Genomic DNA, 23,041 nt, shown 5'->3' with positions numbered 1-23,041 from the left:
AATGCTGACAGATAAAAAAGGATAGCTACTCTGTAAAGCATCTTAAAGGTAATACTGTAAAGAAAAGAAGAGGAGAGGGTTACCCACCCCCTTCCTTGGGGACTGGTACCATTTAAAGAATTTATCACATTTATCACTCAGGAAGTTTTAGAACAGTGAAGCACAATGAGTTATTAATGAATCCTCCTTTTGTGTTAAGGAGAATTTTCAATAAGTAGATCCATGAAACATTACATTTCAATGTAGTTTCATGTTACAAATGCTGTGCAGTTCTCTACTCCGAGGGAGGTACTAGAGTCTTTCCTCTATTCAATGGCTTATTTTCTTTGAAAAGCAACTGGAGAAATAGTCATGATTTCTCTCCCCTCCGTTTCCACTGAAAATGCTCAGGGCCTAAAAGAAGTGCCCTAGTAGAGCCAGTTCAGCTCATCTCCCAAAAAACCTAGACTAAAAAGTCAGTTCTGCAGTTTTAAGGTACTGCCTTGGAACATTTGCTTTCAAGCATGGATACTTAGGCTAGAAAAGTTCAGACTGTAAATAGCAACCTCAAGGACAACTCCACACTGCAATTGTGATCCTCAGTCAACTGGTGAAGTGACACTCTCCAGAGCATTTAGCCCACTGCACAGATAATCAACAGGATGGCAAAAGAAGCACTAGCTGGATATGACTCTCACATTTAATATTTTATGAAATGCTTGTTTTCCTCAAGAGGGTATTAGATCAAGCTTTTTTAGCACAGAAAAGAGATCATTAAGTCAAAGAAGAATGGTAATTATTGAAACTGGCCTTAAAAACAGCTGGAATTTCTTTAATCTACATACTTAACACACAATTTCAAAAGACTTTGCTCTTGAAACTATGATCTCTCTTCTGGTATAATGTACAGAGTAAATACATACATTTAAAGTATCTACACATATAATAAAACAATATAGCTTAGTATGACAATAACCCTCCCATAATAAGCAACTTCCTAACGCTTTATAGGCATGTATGTACATGCTATCCTGTAAATGTGCAGTCTGAACTTATTTTAAAAATCTCCCACTGTTCAAATATTTCCAGCAATCCAAATATAAAGAAGTTTCCAAAGCTTTCTGCAGCACATTTTCAATAAACACTACCTCTTTTCCATAATTTCCAGTGTTAAATGCAGCAACTCTCTCTTGCTTTTTTCCCTCCTTTTTATCATCTCCAGGATGGTTACTGCACGACTCAGGTCTCGACGCAGCTTCAGCATCTTCTCATAAGAAGCTTCATCATTTTTTCGATTCTGTAGATACACAAAGTATGTGTTGTCCCACATCATTTAAGTTAAATAATCTGAATTAAAGTAAGTTCTAATTATTTAGGTATATTAAAAAAAAAAGACAAGTCACATGCTAAACCAAAAAGAAGCATGTGCATGTTACCAATGATGCACAGCTTGCCAACACCCTAAGTAGGTTTAAGAGTAAATTTAGTGAAAAAGTGAATATAAACTTTAATTCAGTAGTGAGACTAAAGCTGTTTAATGTTTTTTGCCCTTGCAAATTAAAAAGAAAACATTCCATTTTTTACTATGCTGTAGTACTTTGCAAATTGTTTCCTTATACAAGCAACTTTTTGAAAGAAGGAGAATGAAAAGAAAGAAAAGCTGAGGGAGGCACTGATATACTTACTTTTCGTGTCTGCATCTTTTCTGTTCGTCTTCTAAAAGCAACATAAGGGTCATTTGTGCTGGAACCATCTCGTTTTTCCTGCTTCACTGCTGGGATAAGTGAAGGACCTCGACAATTTTTCCTCTTTTTAATCCAGTACTCATACACTTCTCTGATCAATTCATCATCTTCCTTCAGCAACAGCTTGGCCTCTTGCAGGCTGACTGGCTAAATGTAAAACCCAGCATGTCACTTTCATACAGTAATACATAGGGCATTTATTTCAAATTCTTTATTCAAAGTACCATTGTACCTGCTGACCGCTGCCCTTTTCTAGTCTGTCTATCATCTCCTCAAATTGCAAAGGAGAGATGTCCATTCTTTTCTTCAACTTATTCACAAAGATCTCATCTTCCGAATCCAAGTCATAATCTGGCTGCTCAGCATCCAAACTAAAAGCTAAACGATACAGTGAAAGTTAAAGTTAGTTTTACCACAAAAAAGTCCTGTTCTAATAGCATCTAGAGCTCACACAACACTTCTCAAGAGAAAACCAAAATTATTTGACTGTTGTACTACTAATGTTACTTCAACACGGATGTAAACATCGAGGTTTTTTCTTGAAAAAAAATTACCCTGTTAAAAATTAGGCATAAAAGTTCACATCTACTTGTTATGGTTTTGTTAACCAATGAAAACTTACTAGTGGTCAAGCCAGTTAAGAGCTTACTGCCTCACTGCTTCACTAAGACATTTTTAGATTTATTAAAATCTTCAATGCTGCCAAGTTTTATGTATTGTATGATCAGCAGTTCAGATTTCAGCCTAAACACACATTAAAGGTACTCCGAGCAAAGCATGTGCAGACTGTATTACAATCATCTTAACAGACTCTCATCAATTATTTTTGTGATGTAGGTGAGTCAGACTACACTGGCCCAGCATGATCCATGTAGCAAAGCATCTCTAAATACAAGTAACGTCTTGCAGAATGCAAACGGATGTTTTCCACAATATCCTATGAAAATGCATCATTCTGCATTTGAAACACGACTCCCATGTCTCATTCAAATTGCTGTGGTTGGTAAGAAACAAATTTCTTTTCAATTGTACATGTGAAAACATGTACCTATTTTTAATAAACAAGTAGAATACAATGCAGCTTAAAATTCACAATTCCAGCTATTAGAACAGCTAGATAAGGAAAATAAGAAAAGTATAATCTTAGTATCAGCATGGAAGACTGCTAGTAGGAAGGAAGAGCTTTTTTACAATGAGGGTGGTAAAACACTAGAACAGGTTGCCTGGAAAACTGGTGGATGCCCATACCTGGGAACATTCACAGTCAGGTTGGCCCAGGCTCTGAGCAACTTGACAAAGTTGAACCCCCCCTCATTGTAGGGAGTTTGGACCTAGATGATCATTAAAGGTCTCTTCCAACCCACACTATTCTACAATTCAAATATTTTAAGCCATTACTGAGGCTCAGAATGACATGAATAGAATGAATGATAGAAGTCTAGCATTTAACCAAGTTAATTAGGCATGAGATATGTTTACATAGCACAGATACTACTTCTTAAATTCTGCTTATTACACCATGCAACAGAATTCTTCAACAGACCATATTTTCATAATTTTTTCCAAAGTTATCTGAAGTAATGTGGTGCTCACATGAAGGGTCATATCCATAGCAACTAGCTGCTATCTTCCAACAAAAACAAAACCACAACAAATTTGCAAGTCATCAGGGATATCAAACCTCATCTGCTTTTAGATATAGAATACTTGCACTAGGCATAGGCAAATACTTTTACTGCTATTGTCATTTCTAGTTTGCTTCCCAATCCACTCTACTGCCATTTTAGCCTGGTGATGCTTCAGGGAAAGATATTCTGTTTCTTAGCTACGCATTATGTATCTTCCTCTTTAAGTAGATCTGTCTCTGTGCTTGCCAAAAAAAAAAAACAAACAAAAAAACCTCAATTTCCCTGCAAACTGTTACTACAGTACAAAACCTAAATGTACTTCTTTAGCAAGTAGTATTTTTCAACATGTTGAAAAAATTAATTCTCAGAAATCAGTCTTGATGGGAGCTCAACAGACATTTATGAATAAAGTCTTAACTACTAACAAAATTAAATTCTCACAGAATCACTAAGCTGAAAGAAACCTTCAAGATCATTGAGTCCAACCCATTCCCTAACACCTCAATTAAACCATGGCACCGAATACCACATCAATTTTTTAATCACTCAGGGATGGTGACTCCACTACCTGCCTGGGCAGACAATTCCAGTACTTTATCACTATTTCTGTAAAAAAAAATTTCCTAATATCCAATCTGTATTTCCCTTGGCACAGCTTAAGTCTCTGTCCTCTCATTCTGTCAGTTGCTGCCTGGAGAAATCAGAGTCAATGTAGAGTTACTTTACTTACGCTGTATGTGAATCAGCTGCTTTGGCATTTTAAATTCTCCAGGATATATAGATTCATAGTATGCAATATTACTTTCTGCTTCTGGAACCGGTATAACCATGTTATCCCTCTTCTCTCCATAGACTTGTTGTGCTGAGATAGCCCGCTGCAAATGATGTTCCTGTAAACAAAAAAGTGAAAAGAAAACCTGAGAAAATATTTCGAGAGCTCGACCCAGCTCGGGCTGAAGGAGGTGTATTTCTCTGCAAATGCTCGCACTGTAAAGCCCTGAGCAGGGCTGCCCAGGCCGGAGGGTTCCCGGCAGGTGGCGCTGGGCCCCTGCACACTCCCCTCCCCTTCCCAACTCCTCCGGCCGCGCCGGCGTTCACACAAACCCGAACTCACCTGTTTCTGAAGACATATAAACTTGATTAGACATACAGATTATAACAAGTGGTTGCAGACACATAATGACTCCAGTACTATTCTGCACTTGCCTTGGCCATTTATTGCCAGTAATGTCAGAAAACCAGAGAGGAGGCCGAGCCATCATTGCCAATGAACACCAACGATTTTAACCCAGTGAATGATTCCTGAAGATGCTATCATTTATTGCAGTGCTTCCTATTATCCTCCCTTTCCTTCTCCGAATCCATCAAAAACCAGTAAGAATGCAACCCATTCTGCCCATAGTTCTGTGAAGACAGTGAGCAGTATCAGCATGGTTCATAGAGCTACTAACAAACACATCTAGTTGTGTGGGTTTCTATGTCTTCAAGTGGTTTACTGACATTACAACAAGGTATTTTTTTCCTTATTAGCAGCACTGGTTTCTTAAGTTTCTATTCTGTTCCTCCCCAGGTGCTCAGTAAACCAGTGCTACAGTAGTTATGCTAATACATCTCTCAGGGAGATGTTATAAATCAGACTACGGAAATACTCGCAAGCAGGAACTGCAGCAAAAGGGTAGTAGTGATAGTTGGTTTTAACATTGAATGTATGATGTTCATCCACATGATCTTATTATATCTTTGACTCTCTGACTTCAGTTTAATTACTTTGGTACAGTAAGGGCAATTAAGATCTTCTGCCTAAACTTAAAAAATATAGATAATCAAGAAGATAATCGAACAGGCTTTATTATAAACTGCAAAGTTCACGAAGCCTGAAATTCAACTGTGTTCTAACATGTAATTCTGCTAAAAGAATTCACAGGATTTGAGCCTATCTTCACACAAGCTGCAGACTTTATTTCACATCTATCCCCTGGTTAAAGAGCTTCTTCACAGGAAAAGACAGATCATGAGAATAAGGCATAGCAGAGTTGCAAGCAGAACTCACTGCACTGGTTTTGACCGGCAGCATTTGTTAAGTCCAGAAACACGTGATCTAGGAGGTGGGGTATGAACAAAGTAACTTATTTTGTAGCTTTTACTGAATTGCTGCTGTCAGACACCTCAATATTTTGTAAACTGTAACAATTCTTCAGGATTACCCAGCTACAACTTGTTGCCTAAAAGGGAACTAATCTTTATCATCATATAGCCCAGTAGGATTCTGCATCAAATGCATAATAATAGCCAGTGCCCTTTAGTTAAGCAAACACTTACTGGTTTTATAATAACATTAAGGTTCCTGGTGTATTTATCCCAGCTTGTGTTTCTAAACATCAAAAACATGTTTTATTTCAGAGAAAAGGATGTTATACACTAAATTAAGATTCCAATTTCTCTGAGCCCCCTCTAATATGGACACAACTAGTAAAAGTACCAGTAGCCTATACTTCTTTACTAACAGGTTTAAGCTTTCTGTATTTAAAGAAATCTTAACATCATTCTTAAAACAGAAACACAAATAATGGTTTTGCCTTTCATCCCAGTTACATAAATACTCAGTATGTGAACAGTCTTAGCAGAGTCACATATTACGAAAAGCAACTGGATAAAATTTCCCCCACTGAAAAAAGTTAACCTGCTGCTCATATTTATTTCAATTCATCTCAAGAGACACCCCATTAAACAGCAGAAACTAAGCAGACAAGGCAACTTCTCCTTATACCTCCATGCATTCAAGTTTTCATTTATTTGGACAAACCCAAAAGAGCAACTTTGCCCCCAGCTTCAGCATCTGAGCTGGTGGCTCAGCACATCTCGCTCTATCCTGGTAATTGAGGTGGGTTGAGTGCTGGCCCAACACCACTGCACTCACTAGAATTATCCATTTTCTACTGTGAGGTAAGGATTAGGAGAAGGGCAAAAGCAGGCTCAAAACTTTAAAGAGAATATAGAAAACTTCATTAACAGAAAAGAATAATAAGAATCAGATTAAACCTTCAAAACACTCCTCCCCTCAAATCTTCTTCCCTCTCCCAAGAACAACATTAAGAGAAAAAATCTGGCATTTTCAGTCCAGTTTACCACTTCTAAAATCATCTTTCTTGTTCACCTAGGGAGAGGAATCTCTCCTGCTACACCATGGAGACTTTTCCACAAGGAACAGTCCTCTCGTTTTAATTTTAACAAACAGCAGCCACCCGGAAATCTACAATCGTGAAGTCTCTCCCATGGTTTGGTAGTCTTCCCACAACTACCACCATGGGTCATCTCAACTTATTGGGGTGCAATTTTAAGGGTGAGCTGCTCTAGTATAGAAACAAAAGTTCTCTTCTTCTGTCTCTGGGAACAGAGGTTTTCTTCTTCCATCCCTGGGACAAGGTTTCTCATCTCTCTCTGTCCAAGCTTTGCATTGGATCACAGATACTTCAACACTGGTGCCTCTGCTCACGGCTGTGGTTAGAAATACTACATCCCCCAATGCATTCCACGAGTTATAGGGGAAAAAAAGTCTGATGTATAATTATATCTTCACCATAGCCTTACAGCAGAATTTCAACCCCAGACTAAGGCATCTCCTCATTCTCCTCCCATCCTGGCATTTGACTCCTCCTTCACTGATCTTGGCGTCTCTGTGTTGTTTTCTTTGTTTCCTCCCCTTTTCTCTCACTTGAGAGAAGATTGATGCCTGCGAGTTTCATCTGTGCACTGCAGAAGTAAATATCTCACCCGATACAGCTGAGCCACACTGCAGAGCAGCGCCCGGCCAGCGTCCAGTTGCCTGTTCAAAAGCCACGACCAAGGGTCCTGGGGCTTGTTAGTGCTTCAATGTGACTTCACAGAGGCGTGTTTGGCTTTCTTAAGTGGTTTAATGGGTGTCAATATTCAAAACTAGCCAGCTGATTGGTTCTGTTGGGTCCAGAGGAAGTTGCTGGCAATCCTCACAGAGAATCACTTCCATAACTGATGGATTTTCTCTTTAACTAAAACCCAAGCTATGTTAAACCATGACAGCAATACATATAAATCAGGTGCAATTGTTGACTTGGAACGCAGTAATTTTTAACAAGAAAGCATTTTAAATATCTACTACTAACATACTACAGCTTTCAGTTTCTATTCTTCAGTCATTGTCCACTGTGATTGCACAGGTGATTACTCCCAACAAGATGCAACACCACATTCATTTGAATCCATAGCTTTCCATTTAAAAATGCAGTGGTTTCCTGAATTTGTCAGAATGATTTTAAATTCAAATCCTAATCAAACTTTCTGGCTGCTCTTCATGTTACAGGAAGATTTGTATGTAGCTACTGTAGTCCCAGTCATTCCTGAAAACACCACCTGGCACTTAAAGACAGACCACCCAGGAAATTCAACAAATGTTCTTATTTTGTCTGTCCATCTCTTTCTAGATACAGTTTACCAAGCAGATTTATTTCTACTACACAACTGCTTCTATTCACTGCACAGCAGAGCAGTATCAAAAAGCCTCTTTTACACCACTGTCCATTAGATCCTGTGCCCTGCCACAAAAAGAAGCTCAACTGGGTTAACTGGGGTTTGTTCTTGAAAACCTCTCATTAGGTATTCATAGCGATTGGTATCTTCCAGGTCATCACCAGGGCCAAGAATTTACACTCTCCATATTCTTCCAGGAATTGTGGGTAAAATAACTTCTTTGTAACCCTCTAGCTTCCACCTTTTCAACAGTCTGTTGACTGTTATGAGGTTTTAGGTTGGGATTTTTGAAGGGATTTCATATTTTGAGGTGCTTTTTTTTAAAGAAAAAAAAAGCACAATTTAGTGCCTTTTCCCTTTCTCTACAAACTTCACCTGCCCCTCTCAAAGTTCTCAAATAGCTGTAAAATTATTCCAGACTGTTCCTTTAAATTCCTGGCATGAATTTTACATGGGTTAGTCAAGTTCAAAGGCTGTAATTTATCATGTTAGAATGAAACTTATCTAACAGCCACCACCACAAGGTTCAGTCTTGTGCCTCTTGCTGTCATTCTCCATACTACCACAGCCTTATGTCAGACTGAATCTATGATGACAGCTTAGGGAACCAAATCCACAAAAAGCCATCACTGTCCTGTTATTTCCCCTGAAAACAATTAGTCGTCTGAAAAATTGGCTCCCTGAACTGCCAGAGTGTGTGTATGCAAAGCAGTGGGGAAATGCAGAAGAGAGAAAGATGATTCCCCTTGGCAGCAGTTAGCCATTACACTGGCTTAACTGCTTCACTAAACTTAAAAAGCATTTTTAAAATTAACACCAAGGACAAAAAAACCCCACTAAGACTCATGAAACATTTCAACTGCTTCTGTATCAAGTACAATCAAGAAAAACTTCCTCTTACATCTAGCAATGAAGGTGTAGAATACGATGAGAATACTCTGTGAATGTTTGTAGTATCTCATATTGTTCCTTCTTTCAAGATACATCTTTCATGTAAATACAAACTGTTCACATATTGTATGTTCCTATTAATGAGTTTCCACTTTCAGTGTAGTCACATTTCTTTCTTAATGTACCCTTCTGATTGAAACAACATTGAAATACCTGCATTTGTTTCACAAAAACACTCAGCCTGAACTGCTTAGCACCACAGCAGGCTGCTTCAAAATTTTTTCCCTTTCTATCCCAAGCTTGCTTCCCTTGGATCATTCCATACCATTTCAAAACATGTACTTATTGAAGGTAGTTTATTCTCCCTGAAACTGCTTTGCACTTTTACATTTAACTATTTTCAACCTATTAGTTGTGCTTATATCCAGAAAACCTTTAATTTTCAGTTGCTTTCTCTGCCTGACATAGAATGCTATTGTAATTACAACTTTAGAAGTGCTGTAATGCTCATTTGATCAAGTCATTTCAGAACAATAGTACTGTTCCTTAAACTTAATTCCTTTTACATTTTACTAATGCTCAGCTAAATTTGCATTAAAAAAATTAAAGAGTTCATACAAGAAAAATCCTAAAAATCTGCTCACTCTTCCCAGCCCCCAAGTTAGCTTCCCATCAAGTTAGCATCCTATACTGGTTCACCACGTGGTCTGACAATCCCAACAAAAAAGGGATGCAGTGGGAGCACTCAGCTCAGAGACAGAGGGTGTCTCAGGAAAGGAGCAGCTTCATCACTTTTTGTAACATTCAGGTAGAAACATGAATACAGGCACTGATCTCTTTTCCCTGGTGACAAGTGACAGGACCTGAGGGAACAGCTAGATGCTGTGTCAAGAAAGGTTTAGCTTGGATATTAGAAAAAGGTTCTTCACCCAGAAGAGGCTCCCCAGGGAAGTGGTCACAGCACCACCCTGACAGAGTTCAAGAAGTGCTTGGACAACACTCTTGGGCACATGGTGTGACTGTTGGGCTTGTGCTGTGCAGGGTCAGGAGTTGGACTTGATGATCCCTGTGGGTCCCTTCTGTCTCAGGATATTCCACAATTCTATGAACTGCACCTTATCCTCCTGCACTATATTCCTATCCAGAAACATGTAACTGCACTAGATTCCTGTCTCCAGAAAGTTACTTGGACAGTTAAAATGCCAATACTTACCAAATTAAAATGCTAGTTGTTTAAATAACCAAAAGCTCGATAACCACTTTTCTCTCTTTGTTCTCCTCTAATTAAGAGTCTACAGGAAAAGCGCACCAAAATAGCAACTCTTTTTCTGACTACGTAGAATGTAATAAAATATGATGCCATTTCATAAGCAAAATTATGCATTGGCACAGTTTGTCATTCTGTGGTTTTCCTTCCTGTCAATTTTAGGATCGCGAGTTTGTCCCTTGTATCCACTATTACTGCACACTCGTATCACCACTCGTGCTCCAAAACATCAGAGAGTGAAAGGACAATCTAAAGCAAGTTGACAGCAACGAAGGCACAAGGGAAATCAAAACACAGTAGAGCAGCTCTCATTACAGCCTGAAGGAAGTGGAACTTGTGGTCAGTGCTGCTTTGCAGTGGGGCAGTAGGAACTCTCAAATGACAATGCAAGGATATAGGCTAATTCTTTGTCACAAGTTCAGTATTTGCATGTTTGATGCATTTCCAGCACAGTACATTAAAAAAACACCTTAATTACAATAATTAGAACACAAAAGAAAGGATTCTGTGATTGTGGTTCAACCTGACTACCAGCAGGCACTCCTGCCTGCAAGCAGAAACACAGCAACTGAGAGCGTTCTTTCACATTTTGGTAATACTTCTTAAATTTTTGGCAACATGACTGTGGGATTTTCAGTTAGTTACAGTTTCTAAAAGAAAATTGGCACTCAGAGAGCACAGAGGCTTATTTGACAAAATATCTACTCTGCAGTACACTCTGGAGACCATATTCCAAGCAAGACAACCGCAGCACAAGGCATTAAAAGACTAAGTGACATTACCCATCATTATAGTTGAACAAACCAAAGGGACAGCATGCATAGTTCCTTTTAAAAAGGGAACTGAAAAAACGTAAATACAGTAGCAATGAGTGCATCTTCTCAAGAAATAAAGGAAAAAAATCCACTTTTTTTTTGTAATTTGATTGTTAGCTTCCTCAAATAATTTCTCCCGTTATTTCAGAGCCCTTAGAAATAATAATTTAAGCACATTTGCTTATGGTGTCTTTGCTGGGGGAAGCAAAAGGTGGGGTAGTCAAGTAGAAAGTTTTTTAAAGTACTGGTACTTCTAAAAAGTGCACAGGACTGAGTTCAAGCATGTACAGATCAGAATCACATCTTAGCCTCTGAAACAAAACCTATACAAAAACTACAACTGATTGTGTCATTGCTGGGAACTAAGGCAAACCACTGCCCATCTCCTGGTCTCTGCAGAACTGCTGATTTACATCAGTAAGACTGGGCAAAAGCCTCTCACATCCATCCCCGACAGAAGTGCTTTCCCAAGGCTACCACTTCACAGCACTTGCAATGTTTAAGGTCTAAGAACCGAAAGGGATACCAGTTTCCATAGACAGTTGTCAAGAAGCATTAGGTTCACAACAGTTACACTGAAAGAGATTACAGCTGACACACAATCAAGGCCATACGAACTCCCAGACCTGTCTTTTAGTACACATTTTACCTCCTAGCAGCTTATGGCCCAAAAAAACCCTCTAAACACAAAAAATCCAACAAAATCGCAGCTCATTTGAAACACAAACATTACCCTATTATTAAGATCAAATAAGAAAACATTAGGAACTGAAAAAAAACCAGAAACTGTTCATCATGTCATCAAGAGATGGTAAACTGGTGCATGAGCAACCTGATTCCAGGCCTACAAGGTAAAGATTTTTGGCTACTAAATACAGAGATGATGAAAGTTCTCACATCAGCAATAGTTACTGGTAGAAGGGCAGTGGAGGAAAACACAACAAAGTTGCTCAGAGACTCTCCTGCAGACCAAGACCTTTCAGGTTAACTCACTCCAAAACATACAGTAGGGACTGCTGAAGCACACAAGGCACTCTCCAACCTCCAAGTCTGCTTGTTCAGGATACATATCCGGTCTCTCAGCCATATAAGGATCTCAGTAACCTGCATGATCAGGGAAGACAGGCTCTTCAAAGCATGATGGTTAAGTTATATTAGAGAAAATTTGTCTATAGATTCAATCCAATAAATCTGTCCACAAAGAAGACAAAGGAATAAAACACCCAAACCGGCTCATTCTCTTTACCTTCTCTTCCTGTTATCACATTTTAGCTGTCCTGTAACTTATTAATCAGACACAATTTATATCCAAGATTGGGAGGAACTTGAAGAGTAATATCAGAGAATTACATGCAAAACAAAGAGGGCTATTTTTTAATGCCATGCTTTATTCTGCACTCACGTAATTCCTTCTCCCTTCCAAGAACCAGTTCAGACACAGGAAATATGTTTGAGGGACTCAGAGGCACTTAAATGCTGCCATAATAGAAAAAGCTCACCCAGAGACAGGCAAGCACCAGCAATGCTGCAAGAGAATGTACAGAATGCACAGCCAAAACACAGAAGCCATCTTTGATCAATGCAAACTGTTCAGAGATACTTCCTTCACACTATTCTCACCTTCAGGGCAGAAAGTGGCTCTAGTGGCTTCTAGTATGACTGAAAGCAAAAATGCTCAGTTGTTCCTGAACAACAGCTCCACAGGTTATTAAAGAAGCATTTAGCACAGTGACATACCACACACTTCTGCCTTTAGCTCCTCACACGCATATGCAGTCACACCTAACTACTTCCAAAACAACAAAGACGTTCTGACAAGTTTATTACAGCACTTGCTTCCAAACAACTGCTGCTGAAAAGTTCCAAACCTGACTGAAGTCATACTGATGAGGTCAGCCCGAGTTGCAATGCACCTAAGTCAGTCTTCAATGGGTATTCTGGCACAAGATCAGACTCTCAGTTACACTGATCCTTGACTGAGACCCAGAATCCAGCTCCTGAATAACGGCTGATAGATCTGGCCTTTGATAATGGCAAGGCAATAGTTTTGTTGGTAAGCATAACTGCAGCTCTGACCCTCGTGAACTCAAGTACATGAATGTCATATAAGTGTTAGCAATAGTTTAAATCTGGTCACAAGAAACACATATGATCAAAACAGGACAGAAATGATGGGTCAGCAAAGCAGCCTTCCTTGCTCTACCTATGATGGGTCCTAAGAAAGAGAGCAGATCACTTCTGCCCCTCATCTGGCCCACAAGCAGTTGCGGCCCTCCTTCTATTATGACCTTCAGTATATATGGACACACAGTGAACACCTTGGATCAACTGAAGCTGCCTGCAGATTCACCCAAACGACATGGCCTTAGATCTTCCCTTCTGAAGCACTTCTGCCAAGATCTCTTAATGGTCTGAATCATTCTAGGCAGTAAAGAGAATGTTTTCTTGTTGTTATAGCAGAGCCTAAAACTGTCCCATCACGGAGGAAAACTATGGAGGTCACTTCTGTTTATCAGCTGATGACAGTCTCTTAAGTAGTCAGTTAAGAAGGATTCTACTGTAATCACTGTAATAATTAGATCTCTGCTAAAATGCCAACTTAAAATAGTTGCATTGGTTTAAACAGCAATTACTCAGTGAAAATGGGATCTAATTTTTTTTTAAATGCATGGGTGAGTAATTAACAAAGTATCAAAACATCCTTGGTAATTATTAGACTTTCTCTAGAACACTGGTCAGAAATGAGATCACCACACCATCACGAGCATTGTAGTAGACTACTTTTCCCATGTTCAAATCAGACATTTCTAAGAGCATGGAAGGAGTCTGTCCCTTCACTGGAAAAAATCTTGCTTCTGTATTTGTTGACTCCGAGTAGCAAATTACTTACAACTAATAGGAAATTTTCACCTGCTATTCTTGATAAGTCAATGGTGGTAGACAGGTGGAGAAATCAATTTCACATTTCAAATTACTGTGCAAAACAGATAGGCAGAGATGAAGAAATGAATGAGACTGGCTCAAAACCTGCCAGAGAGGATACATAACCTAGGAGTCCTAGGAAGCAGGAAAATTCAAGTATTTAACCCATACATTAATTACTCAGTATAGTTCACAAACATAATTTAGCACCTCTATCATTCCAGGCACAGGTCCCATTCAGACCACCGAAAAACACTTGTCTGCCTGCTAAATTGCCACTGGACAACATGTATTGAGAAGCACAGGCCTTGGTATCAATTAGAAATATTTCACTTAGGAACTGCACAAAATCAAAACCGGCAGAAGGCACTAAACCATCTCCTCAGCGTTGGCAATGGCTACGCCGATCCATCCACTCGTCGTAATCACTTTGGTTCTCATGAACTCCTCAGCCTAGGCAGCCTTGTAACCCACAGACCACAGAGAGAAGGGAAGTTACGTCTTAAGCGAGTCTTCTCCTGAGCTAAATCAGTTCACAGGTAACACAAAAACCAGAACAAACTCTAGGAAAACACTGGAACTGCCTCTCCTCACTACAAACATTTAAACCAGCTCAGCTCATCTCGAACAACTTTGCCACACCAGACTTAACTGCAAACTTGTCCAAGAGCCCCTTCCTTACCTCAGCCTACTGTTCCAGCTGTATGCTCATTTGAGACGGCAATGAATGAAAACTACTTCAGTCATCTCTAGTAAACAAAGACATTTTCCCTTAAATAAAGGATTCTAAAGACCACATTAGGATGCTTTTAATGTACTATGTAAATATATGTCCAGGGCATGAGCTCCACACTGAAATCAGACTAACACAAAGTGAACTGAGATTTTATACAGCTCACAAGTGCATAGACTTCAGGATACAGTCTACAACTGAATGAGAACAGCTCTCATAATTTAACCTTTCCTTTTCAAAGTTTTTATCAATTAATGCCATTTAGAACAGCCTGGATAAAGCTTTATAGCAAAATTATTCTCCCCTCATATGGGCTATGGAAGTGGAACTACAAGATCATTTCATTAGTTGACTAATAATTGTAATCAAGTTCCTAAGCTAAAAGATTCCACTGCATCTATCTTGCTACTTGGTTAAAACATTTCTGTGCATTAGCAATATTTTGTAACTCCGATAATTTTGCACGACAAAAATTTACACTCGGATTCCAACATTTTAATTAGTCACAGAGACTTGATACTGCTGTTAAAGTTGCTCAGCACTGATATAAGAGCAGTGCCATCTGAAAAACAAGCAACAAGGTAACCCAACTTTGCTGCAAACAAGTTTCTATTCCACTATTCTTCCATGTGCACATACACAAAGGGTTGTGCCTTCCCACACAGACATGAACCTCAACTGTTCCAGTTTTAAATCTCCACCTAATACTATACACAGCACCAGGTGAAGTTAAAGGCTAAGCTAAGAATTCACACTTCAACAGACAGCAGAATTAGAAGTCAGCTCAGCTGAGTAAAATTTACATTTCGATTTTTTTTTTTACATAAACTATGAAAAACGGTATGCCTATCACTGCTTCCATAGGCTTTGTTCTACAGCCGAGGTTTTCAAATGACCTTCATTAAACCAATCCTCTCCTCCCTTTGCAGTTCAGATATATCTCAGTCTGGATCCACCAATCAACCTGACATCAGTACACAGCACAATCAAGACAAGAAAGACAAAAGAACAAAGCCATGAGGTCTAAGCAGCACCCCTATCGCCACAGCATTAAATTTATCAAGGGCTCAGAAACATTCCTTTTCACAGGCCACACATCACAGACTGCAAAAATCAAGTTTCCCAGATCTACATATGATCAAAGAGTCTGAAGAAAAAACAACAGGATCTAGCTGGTTTGGGGTTTTTCTTAGAAGTATTAAAAACAGATCTTGAAAACTTTACCCACCTAGAGCTACTAGGAATTTCCCCTCAGATTTTGCATAAGTCTCTAGAACTCAACATTTCCTACAGCTTGACTCTCGTATCTCCGAACACCAAATTGCACAACTACCCAAGGATTTCACATGAACACATGTCCAATCTGGTTGATTGGGGCAGTCTAAATCCAGGCATCATTAGTAAGCAAACTCTTCAGAGAATGCAGAAATATTTTTGGACACTAACTGCAAGACAAGTGTGCATTTTATCAGAGGACCACTTTGCCCAGCACAATCTCGAAAAGGAGCCTATGGGCATCATTATCAAGGAGAGTAAAAAGGCACAAAAGCCACAGCCATATTTCCACAGCTGTTCTCTCTGAGCTACAAGGTATCAGAAGCGGGACTCTCATTTTAGTCTTTGTGTTTAGCAGTCCAATAATTTCTTTCATCTATGAGCTTTACACCACTATGCTCTATTCAACTTTAATATTAAAGAGGCTTGAAAGAAACTCAATACATTTGCAACTTGATATTTGGTTCATTTGCCTTTCCCTTCAACCAAAAATAGCAATTAAAAAACCAAAAACAAACAAAACCAAAAAAATCCAAAATAAAACAAAAAAACAAACCAGTGAATGAATAGGGTTTACACAGGATGTCTAACACACACAAAACTACACTAGCTGTACCTCCCCTAAAACTGCTTCATTTACAAAATGCCTGTCAGGTTTAACTATCTCTTCTGTAAAGTACAGTTTCATTATGTCAAGCAGTCATACACATAAAGTATTACAATTTAATTGGTGTTTCTACTGAACATTATACAACAATATGGGGACAGAAAACCATTAACAAGAAAACCAAGTATCAACATTTTTCAAGTTCATTCATTGCTAAGTTGAGGCTCAGCACCTCATGTCAGATAAGCAAAAGGAAATCTGCCCTAAAATCTAAACAATCTAAGCACCTTTGAAGAAGTCACATGTGCATTCCACATAAAAAGCTAATCTATAACAGTTGCACTAAAAAAGTCAAGGTGAAGAAGCTTCCAGGGCATTGTCTTAAACCATCAAGCTTATTTACGATTTCAAAAACAAACAAACAAACCTTTTAAATATTAACCACTTCAGTGCTATGGGGAAAAAAAAGTCTGCAGAAAAAGCATACAGTGCACCATAGCCATGACTAAAAGCTAATCTGTTAAACAAGTCCTTTTGCAGACTTCAAAACATCTTCATTTAAGTACTTTACTCCTCTGTATCTCACACAATGGAAATAAATTGCTATTTAGTGCTAAGTGGAAATGAGAGCTGCATAAGCACACACAGGATGGCAAAGTACACCTAACCTTGTCTTTGAGTAACTGTCAGTGCCAATGGAATCAAAGTTCCTACCTCATACGTCTCCAAATTACAATTCTTGTTACAAGGGAAAAAAAAAAAAAAGCATTGTAGTTTGTAACTTAATACAACGAGCTTTTTAACGTACCAAGACAGCAAGATATCAAGAGAACTGATAAAGACCTTTGAGAAAATTTAAGTAACACATCACCAAATACAAATGCCAGGAGACACATAATTAAGTTTCACTGCATAAGGCATCCAGTAAAGAAGAAACTTGCTTAGTAATTATTTAGAATAGCTCCAGTCAATTAAATTTTGTAAAAGTACATTCATGGAAAAGCAAGTAAAACCTACCCATACTTTTCAACTAAATGGTCTGAGCTTCTGTATTCACAACACCAACAGATCAGCATTTCAGGTCCAATGCAACAAAGGGGGGAAAGTGCTTCTGCAACAGTGACAGGTGCATTACTGAGTAACTTAAAACAGACTTTCTAATCAATCTATGTATTTCCTGCTCTAGATGTCAGTCTTCAGTATGTAAATCTGCACGTTTTGACACTTTGCTTGGCTTAGAATAAACATTGCTACATTTCAAAGCAAAGATGCTACCTAGAGCAGAGGCCTCTATGAGGCTAAAAAGCTTAAACAAAATACCAGCTTAGAAGTTTCCTGATCAGTAATGCACATTTAGAATTATAAACTCCTATGAGTCACACACCAGCTATTCACTGTGCTTCGTAATCATCAAGTTTATTTAGATTGCTTTTAAAAATTCAGGACAGACTACTACATTTCAAATTCATGACCTTCTATCCGCCGTTATGATCAAACCTGTTTTCAAGGTATAAACACTCAGCAACAAAGTCAAGTCATATATAGGAGGGTAGGAAGGAAAGAAAGAACACAAGTGAATGAGAAAGGTTTCCTCTAAGGACAAGCATCTCCTTAATACTTGTAAGTTCAGTGCATTTTAAGTGACAATGTCATTCTCTCCGTGCACCCAGTGATAATTAAGTGTCCGAGTGGGACAAAACATGACTGCCCAATGCCATGTACATGTGAGTCAGCCAAATCCCATTGCTTCAGTCCCAACACAGGCGCCTGCTTTTCCACTGCATGTGCAGCTGCTCCATGGGCCACACCTGGATGCAGGGTAATCAAGTTACAATGTATGAATATCCATGATTTGATGTGTCTACAAGATGTATATATGTGTCTACAAACTATTAAGCACATTAAGCACAACAGACACTTCAGATACTGCTTTGTGCCCTTCTGAAACACTGAGTCTGAGAATACAGCCCATGTATCAGCAGAGAAGCACAGTTAGAGGACTCCAGGAAATATCCTTATGCCACACATGCTACCTGTCTCTCTCACCACTTGGTGCCATGCAAATTACTGGAGGCTGTGAGATATTTGTACTTGTCATTAATTCAGCACATCCCTTCTGTGCAAGGACTATTTTAGTTCCATTACCATCAATGAGTCTATTTATAAGAATTATTTAGCATATTGTGTTTTGAAAAACATCAACTTGATGCCGCATAGATGCCCAGAGAATAAAATTCAGAGCTGCCTAAGGTTATGCTTTTGAATTATCAACTGCAAGGTTCAGTTTCATACTGCTTACCACTGTGAAATGGCTTGATTTGGCTTACAGTAACTTCAAGCCAAAGTAAACTGGGGTTTCCCCAATCCCTGGAAATTAAACTGTTGCCAAAAGCTGAGTCAGGACCTCAAGGTCCAATTCCACCAGTGCAGACAGTGCCATCCGCTAAAGTGGTGGGCACACTTCCTTCAAACTCTCAGCAATAAATCTTAGGTAATGTCAGCATGCAATTCATATTTAACAAACGTTCAAGAGCAAAGTGTTGAAACAATTCAGAGTTAACTTATCAGCCAGTATTTAACCCCATGAACTTCTGAAGAGATATTCGTGCACACTCACTCTCCTTGGTAATGGTGGGAAAAAAAACCACAAAAACATCCAACCAGTAAAAATACAGATGTGAACTCTACATACACATCTGACCACAGTGCAAAACAATTAGGGGTAAGACACTCTCTCTAGCAATATTATCCCTAAATCTTTCCCTTCCCCTCTGCTAACTAAAACAAGTGCTTCTCATACAGTGTTCATCTCAAGTACAGGTCAAGTAAGAAGTCAAACTTATTTTGCTGAGAGACAGGACAATGATTTTCCTGAGAAAAATCAACACTGGAAAACATTCAAACTATTATTTTCCAGAAAATCACACCAGTGAAATCACAATTTAATACAAGCCAAAATAAAATATCAGATACCTCCCTACTTTAATTTTTAAAATTACTGAGTTAAACCAGCTTCTGGATACAACACTTAAAACTAAACCGGTTACAAAATCACACACAGGGACCTCTTTTACCTGATGAAATTACTTAATAATGAACAGATCAATGACTCGGTTTCACAAGTTTTTTGGTTTTTTTTACAGGCTCTCATTTACCAATGAGACTATGAATATTTTTCTTATTGCTTCAGGATGGCTTCAGAATTTCATCTCATCCTGCCACACAATACTAAAACTGTTGCCCTCTGATGAGACTTGTTCCACAACCTACCCACGACAGCAATTCTTGAAAGTTAAAGCAAGTAGATGTTTGTTACTTTCCTCAGTAACAGAAACTTATCAGGACCACTTCAGAGCTTCTCTTTCTTCCCCAGCTTCCCCAGTAAGGTTCTGTCTTTATTTCTAGGACATTCTGCAGCCCATATCCCAATCACTTAAAAACAGCTAAAGCCCTCAAAGAAAACATTTCACAACTACCAGCACAAGATCCTTCTGCAGTAAAGTACAGATGCTGTGGAAAATCAGGCCAGACATAAGGGTTTAAGCATTAACTGCAACAAACCTCATTTCTTCTTTTCTAGTGCAAGATGTGCCAGGTTTTTTTCCAATATTCTCAACTTCTTCTCAAGACAAGACACTTCAAAGGAAATAACTCTCCTTCAGAGAACGGCTGAGAGCATGAACATGCAACAGAAATTTTTGTTAATCATTCTTATCCTACAGCTCTGGTAAAGATTTATTAGACAGAGGTGCTTTATAAATATGCATGTTTCACTGATTTCTCTCACACACTTCCTTCTCACAGAACAAACCTTACATTACTGACAAGAAAAGGGAAGCTGTTTTACTTCAGTTTTAGTAGCTCAAGTTCCTTCACCTCATACACATAGCAAGAGGATAAATTTTTGCCTATTGACTTGGGGAACTAATGTTTTTCATAGTACTTCAAGAGGGACTATATTAAACTGCCTTTAATCCTAATACTTGAACAGTCTCATTTTTCACTTGGCCTACTTCAAGGCCACAGCATCTGCATCAGAAAACAAAGCAAGTACCTCAATATTAATAATAACTTCCTTCTAACTGAACAAGATAAATAGCAAGAGAAGGGCAAGCAAGGTCATTCACCATCTTTGGCAAAGAACACATGAAAGCAAAAAGACATCCCTGAGAACAGGACTGTGCAAGTGCATCTCTAAGTATCTGAAAGATCCAACACTTCCATATAAGTAACCTGCTTAAAGGATTCTGCACATAATAGAAAACATTCTGGAGGACTCAGCTTCATAGGCTCTTACCTGTAGCCTTACTCATGAACTTTTCAATAAAACCACCCTGTTGTCCTGAATTCAGCTTTTTTACCAGATATATCAGATCTAGGTTACTGAAATATAAGTATTGTAAGTCACATCACAATACTGCAAAATCTTATTCTGAATCCAGTTCCTATTTTCTGCCACTTTTCAGAATTATTTCTTTTATTTAAGTACTAAGAAAAGTCAAGTACTAAAAAGGCACACAGGACATGTCCTGCTGATATACTAATACAGGATGGGGGCTGGGGGTATAGCCTCACCTTACAGGGAACAGGTTCAATTCTTAAGCAAAAATCAGGGCACAGGAAATCAAATTCAATTCTATGATGAGTGTTTAAAGAAACTTAAGAAGAAGAACAAAACTAGAGAAGTTATAAACACAAGTGAAAGGGGCATTTCAATAATTAAATCCTGGGAAATGCCTGAAAGAAAAGATGCTATATACTATGTAGCCAGAGTAACATGGGGAATGAAAATGGCACATAGAATGAAAGAAAAAAAGAAAAACATCAAGTCATGTAAAGTATTTCTGCCGAGAAAGGCATTTCAGTGAGACTAATTACAGAGTTTGGAAAAGCAAGGGGCACCCTTTCTTCCCCTTCCTAAACATCTTCAATTCACAATCACACTTTCACAACAACACACCTGGCACAAAATCCTCGCATTTTGAAAAGGAAAATCTGGAAAAAAAAGCCTATGGAAAATTCATCTTTGCAGGCTAAAATCTTCCTAATAGCCATGTTCAGAACACGACCAACAAAAAATCTGACAACTACAGCTCTTAAAATCGTAACAGAAAGCAAACAGTAGCACTACATATGTATATAGGGCAGCCTTTACTACCAACTTCTCTCTTCAATTGTAAGCTTCATAGATCTTCCAGGCAGGCTACAAGATCTGTGATTTCTGTTAACAACTTGAAAGGAACCTTGAAGCCTTGAAACTGATATGAAGTACAAACTCAAACGGATGTTAGAAAGCAATTCTCTCTAAATACACCCTCTTGAAAGCTTCAAACCCAAAAAGCATTAATTTCTTAATTCCTGATTAAATATAAAGGAAACAAATCTTTAAGTGTGGTACTTAACTTTAAGAGGATCGTTTCCTCTCTCACTCAAACTATCTACCTGTGCTTGAAGAAACTGACAGAGCAGAGCAGAAAGTTTTCAAACTTTTATTCCAGCCTCAATTGATGCAATTCACCTTCACGTATGTGTTTACTCACAACAGGGTTAGTCTTTGAAAGCACATAAAGCTGAAAACACAGAAATACACATACACACAGGTGGATGGGAGAGCAGACACTCACTCAACAGGAAGAGTACATCTACAGATAAAAGTAGCAGCCAGCATCTTCTGCCTGGTACATCAGTCATTCGATGTATTCCTTGATACTAAAGCTAGTGTTTCCTCTTACAAGTACAATGTGGAAAAGCAGTAGAAAAAGAACAAGTAACTTACTATATAGACCTACAGCCTGCCAATTAAAATATTCTGTTCTAGCAGAGCAGATGCCCACACAAACACATACTTGGTCCTATAAAACAAAAACTTGAAAAAATAATGCATTGACAGAGGTATTCAAAACTCACACTAAATACTCTCAACAAATTTACAAATAATTGCATATACATTTCTGAGGAATATAATCATATAATTAGGGCACAATTATTGTGATGGCTACAACAAAGTGGTCTACTCAATGAAGAGATTAGCAGATTTAAGGGCTTGCTACATTGCATATTCTTCTTAAATGAAGCAAATATTATGCAGGTTCCTATGAATAACTCCATTTTACTGGAATAAATACAGAATGCTAGCTATTAAAACGAAAAGAAAACTAAGGACACATCACCATGTTTCTCAAACATTGAGCTTACTGAACTATTGTCCTTACCATTATTCATATTCTTCTGCATACAATTATATCCAATCTTTTGCTGAAATACATTATATGATGGATCAAAGCTGAGAGAAGAGTCAGGAAGATAACATTTTAGGGCTCCTCTTAAGGCCAGCTGTGAAAATTCCCAGAAAGTAAAGCCTTTCCATACAAGTTTGGCTTTAAGATTATTTACAGTTTACCCTGACAAATTCCTCTCCTCCAAATCTCTGCCAGTTGTATTACTTCTTGTGCTCTCAAGAATACTGCTAACACAGTTATATTTGTGGGCATCCTCCTCTCCCTGGCTTAATATAAACAATTTGAGACATTTTTAAACTCCTCCAACATGCTCATTGCAAGTAAGTGACTACTACTGCATCTAACCTTTATAACCTCAATTGCAAACATGGACAATTGGTCTCATTTCAGTTAACTCTGCTATGCAGAGAGCCACTGCTGTTACACAACTTCTGTGT

General features: G+C 38.5%; 1 protein-coding gene across 6 annotated transcripts in view; it reads right to left on the bottom strand.

Annotated features, from left to right (window-relative positions):
- The window catches only part of EPC1 (enhancer of polycomb 1), a 64,491-nt gene that overhangs the window by 19,284 nt on the left and 22,166 nt on the right, over nucleotides 1–23,041 (bottom strand). For all 6 annotated transcript variants that reach the window (XM_014880378.2, XM_088159721.1, XM_014880372.2 and 3 more), the window contains 4 exons: nucleotides 4,083–4,242; nucleotides 1,957–2,102; nucleotides 1,665–1,871; nucleotides 1,128–1,276 (listed from right to left, as the gene is read on the bottom strand). In XM_014880378.2, the coding sequence (XP_014735864.1) occupies nucleotides 1,128–1,276; nucleotides 1,665–1,871; nucleotides 1,957–2,102; nucleotides 4,083–4,182 (602 nt within the window). In that variant the 5' untranslated portion in view covers nucleotides 4,183–4,242. The remainder of the gene's footprint in view (nucleotides 1–1,127; nucleotides 1,277–1,664; nucleotides 1,872–1,956; nucleotides 2,103–4,082; nucleotides 4,243–23,041) is intronic.

Source organism: Sturnus vulgaris, chromosome 1 (assembly GCF_052056855.1).
Source record: "Sturnus vulgaris isolate bStuVul1 chromosome 1, bStuVul1.hap1, whole genome shotgun sequence".
Lineage (NCBI taxonomy): Eukaryota > Metazoa > Chordata > Aves > Passeriformes > Sturnidae > Sturnus > Sturnus vulgaris.
The sequence above is the reverse complement of the archived record's forward strand: the minus strand, read 5'-3'. Positions and strand labels throughout refer to the sequence as shown.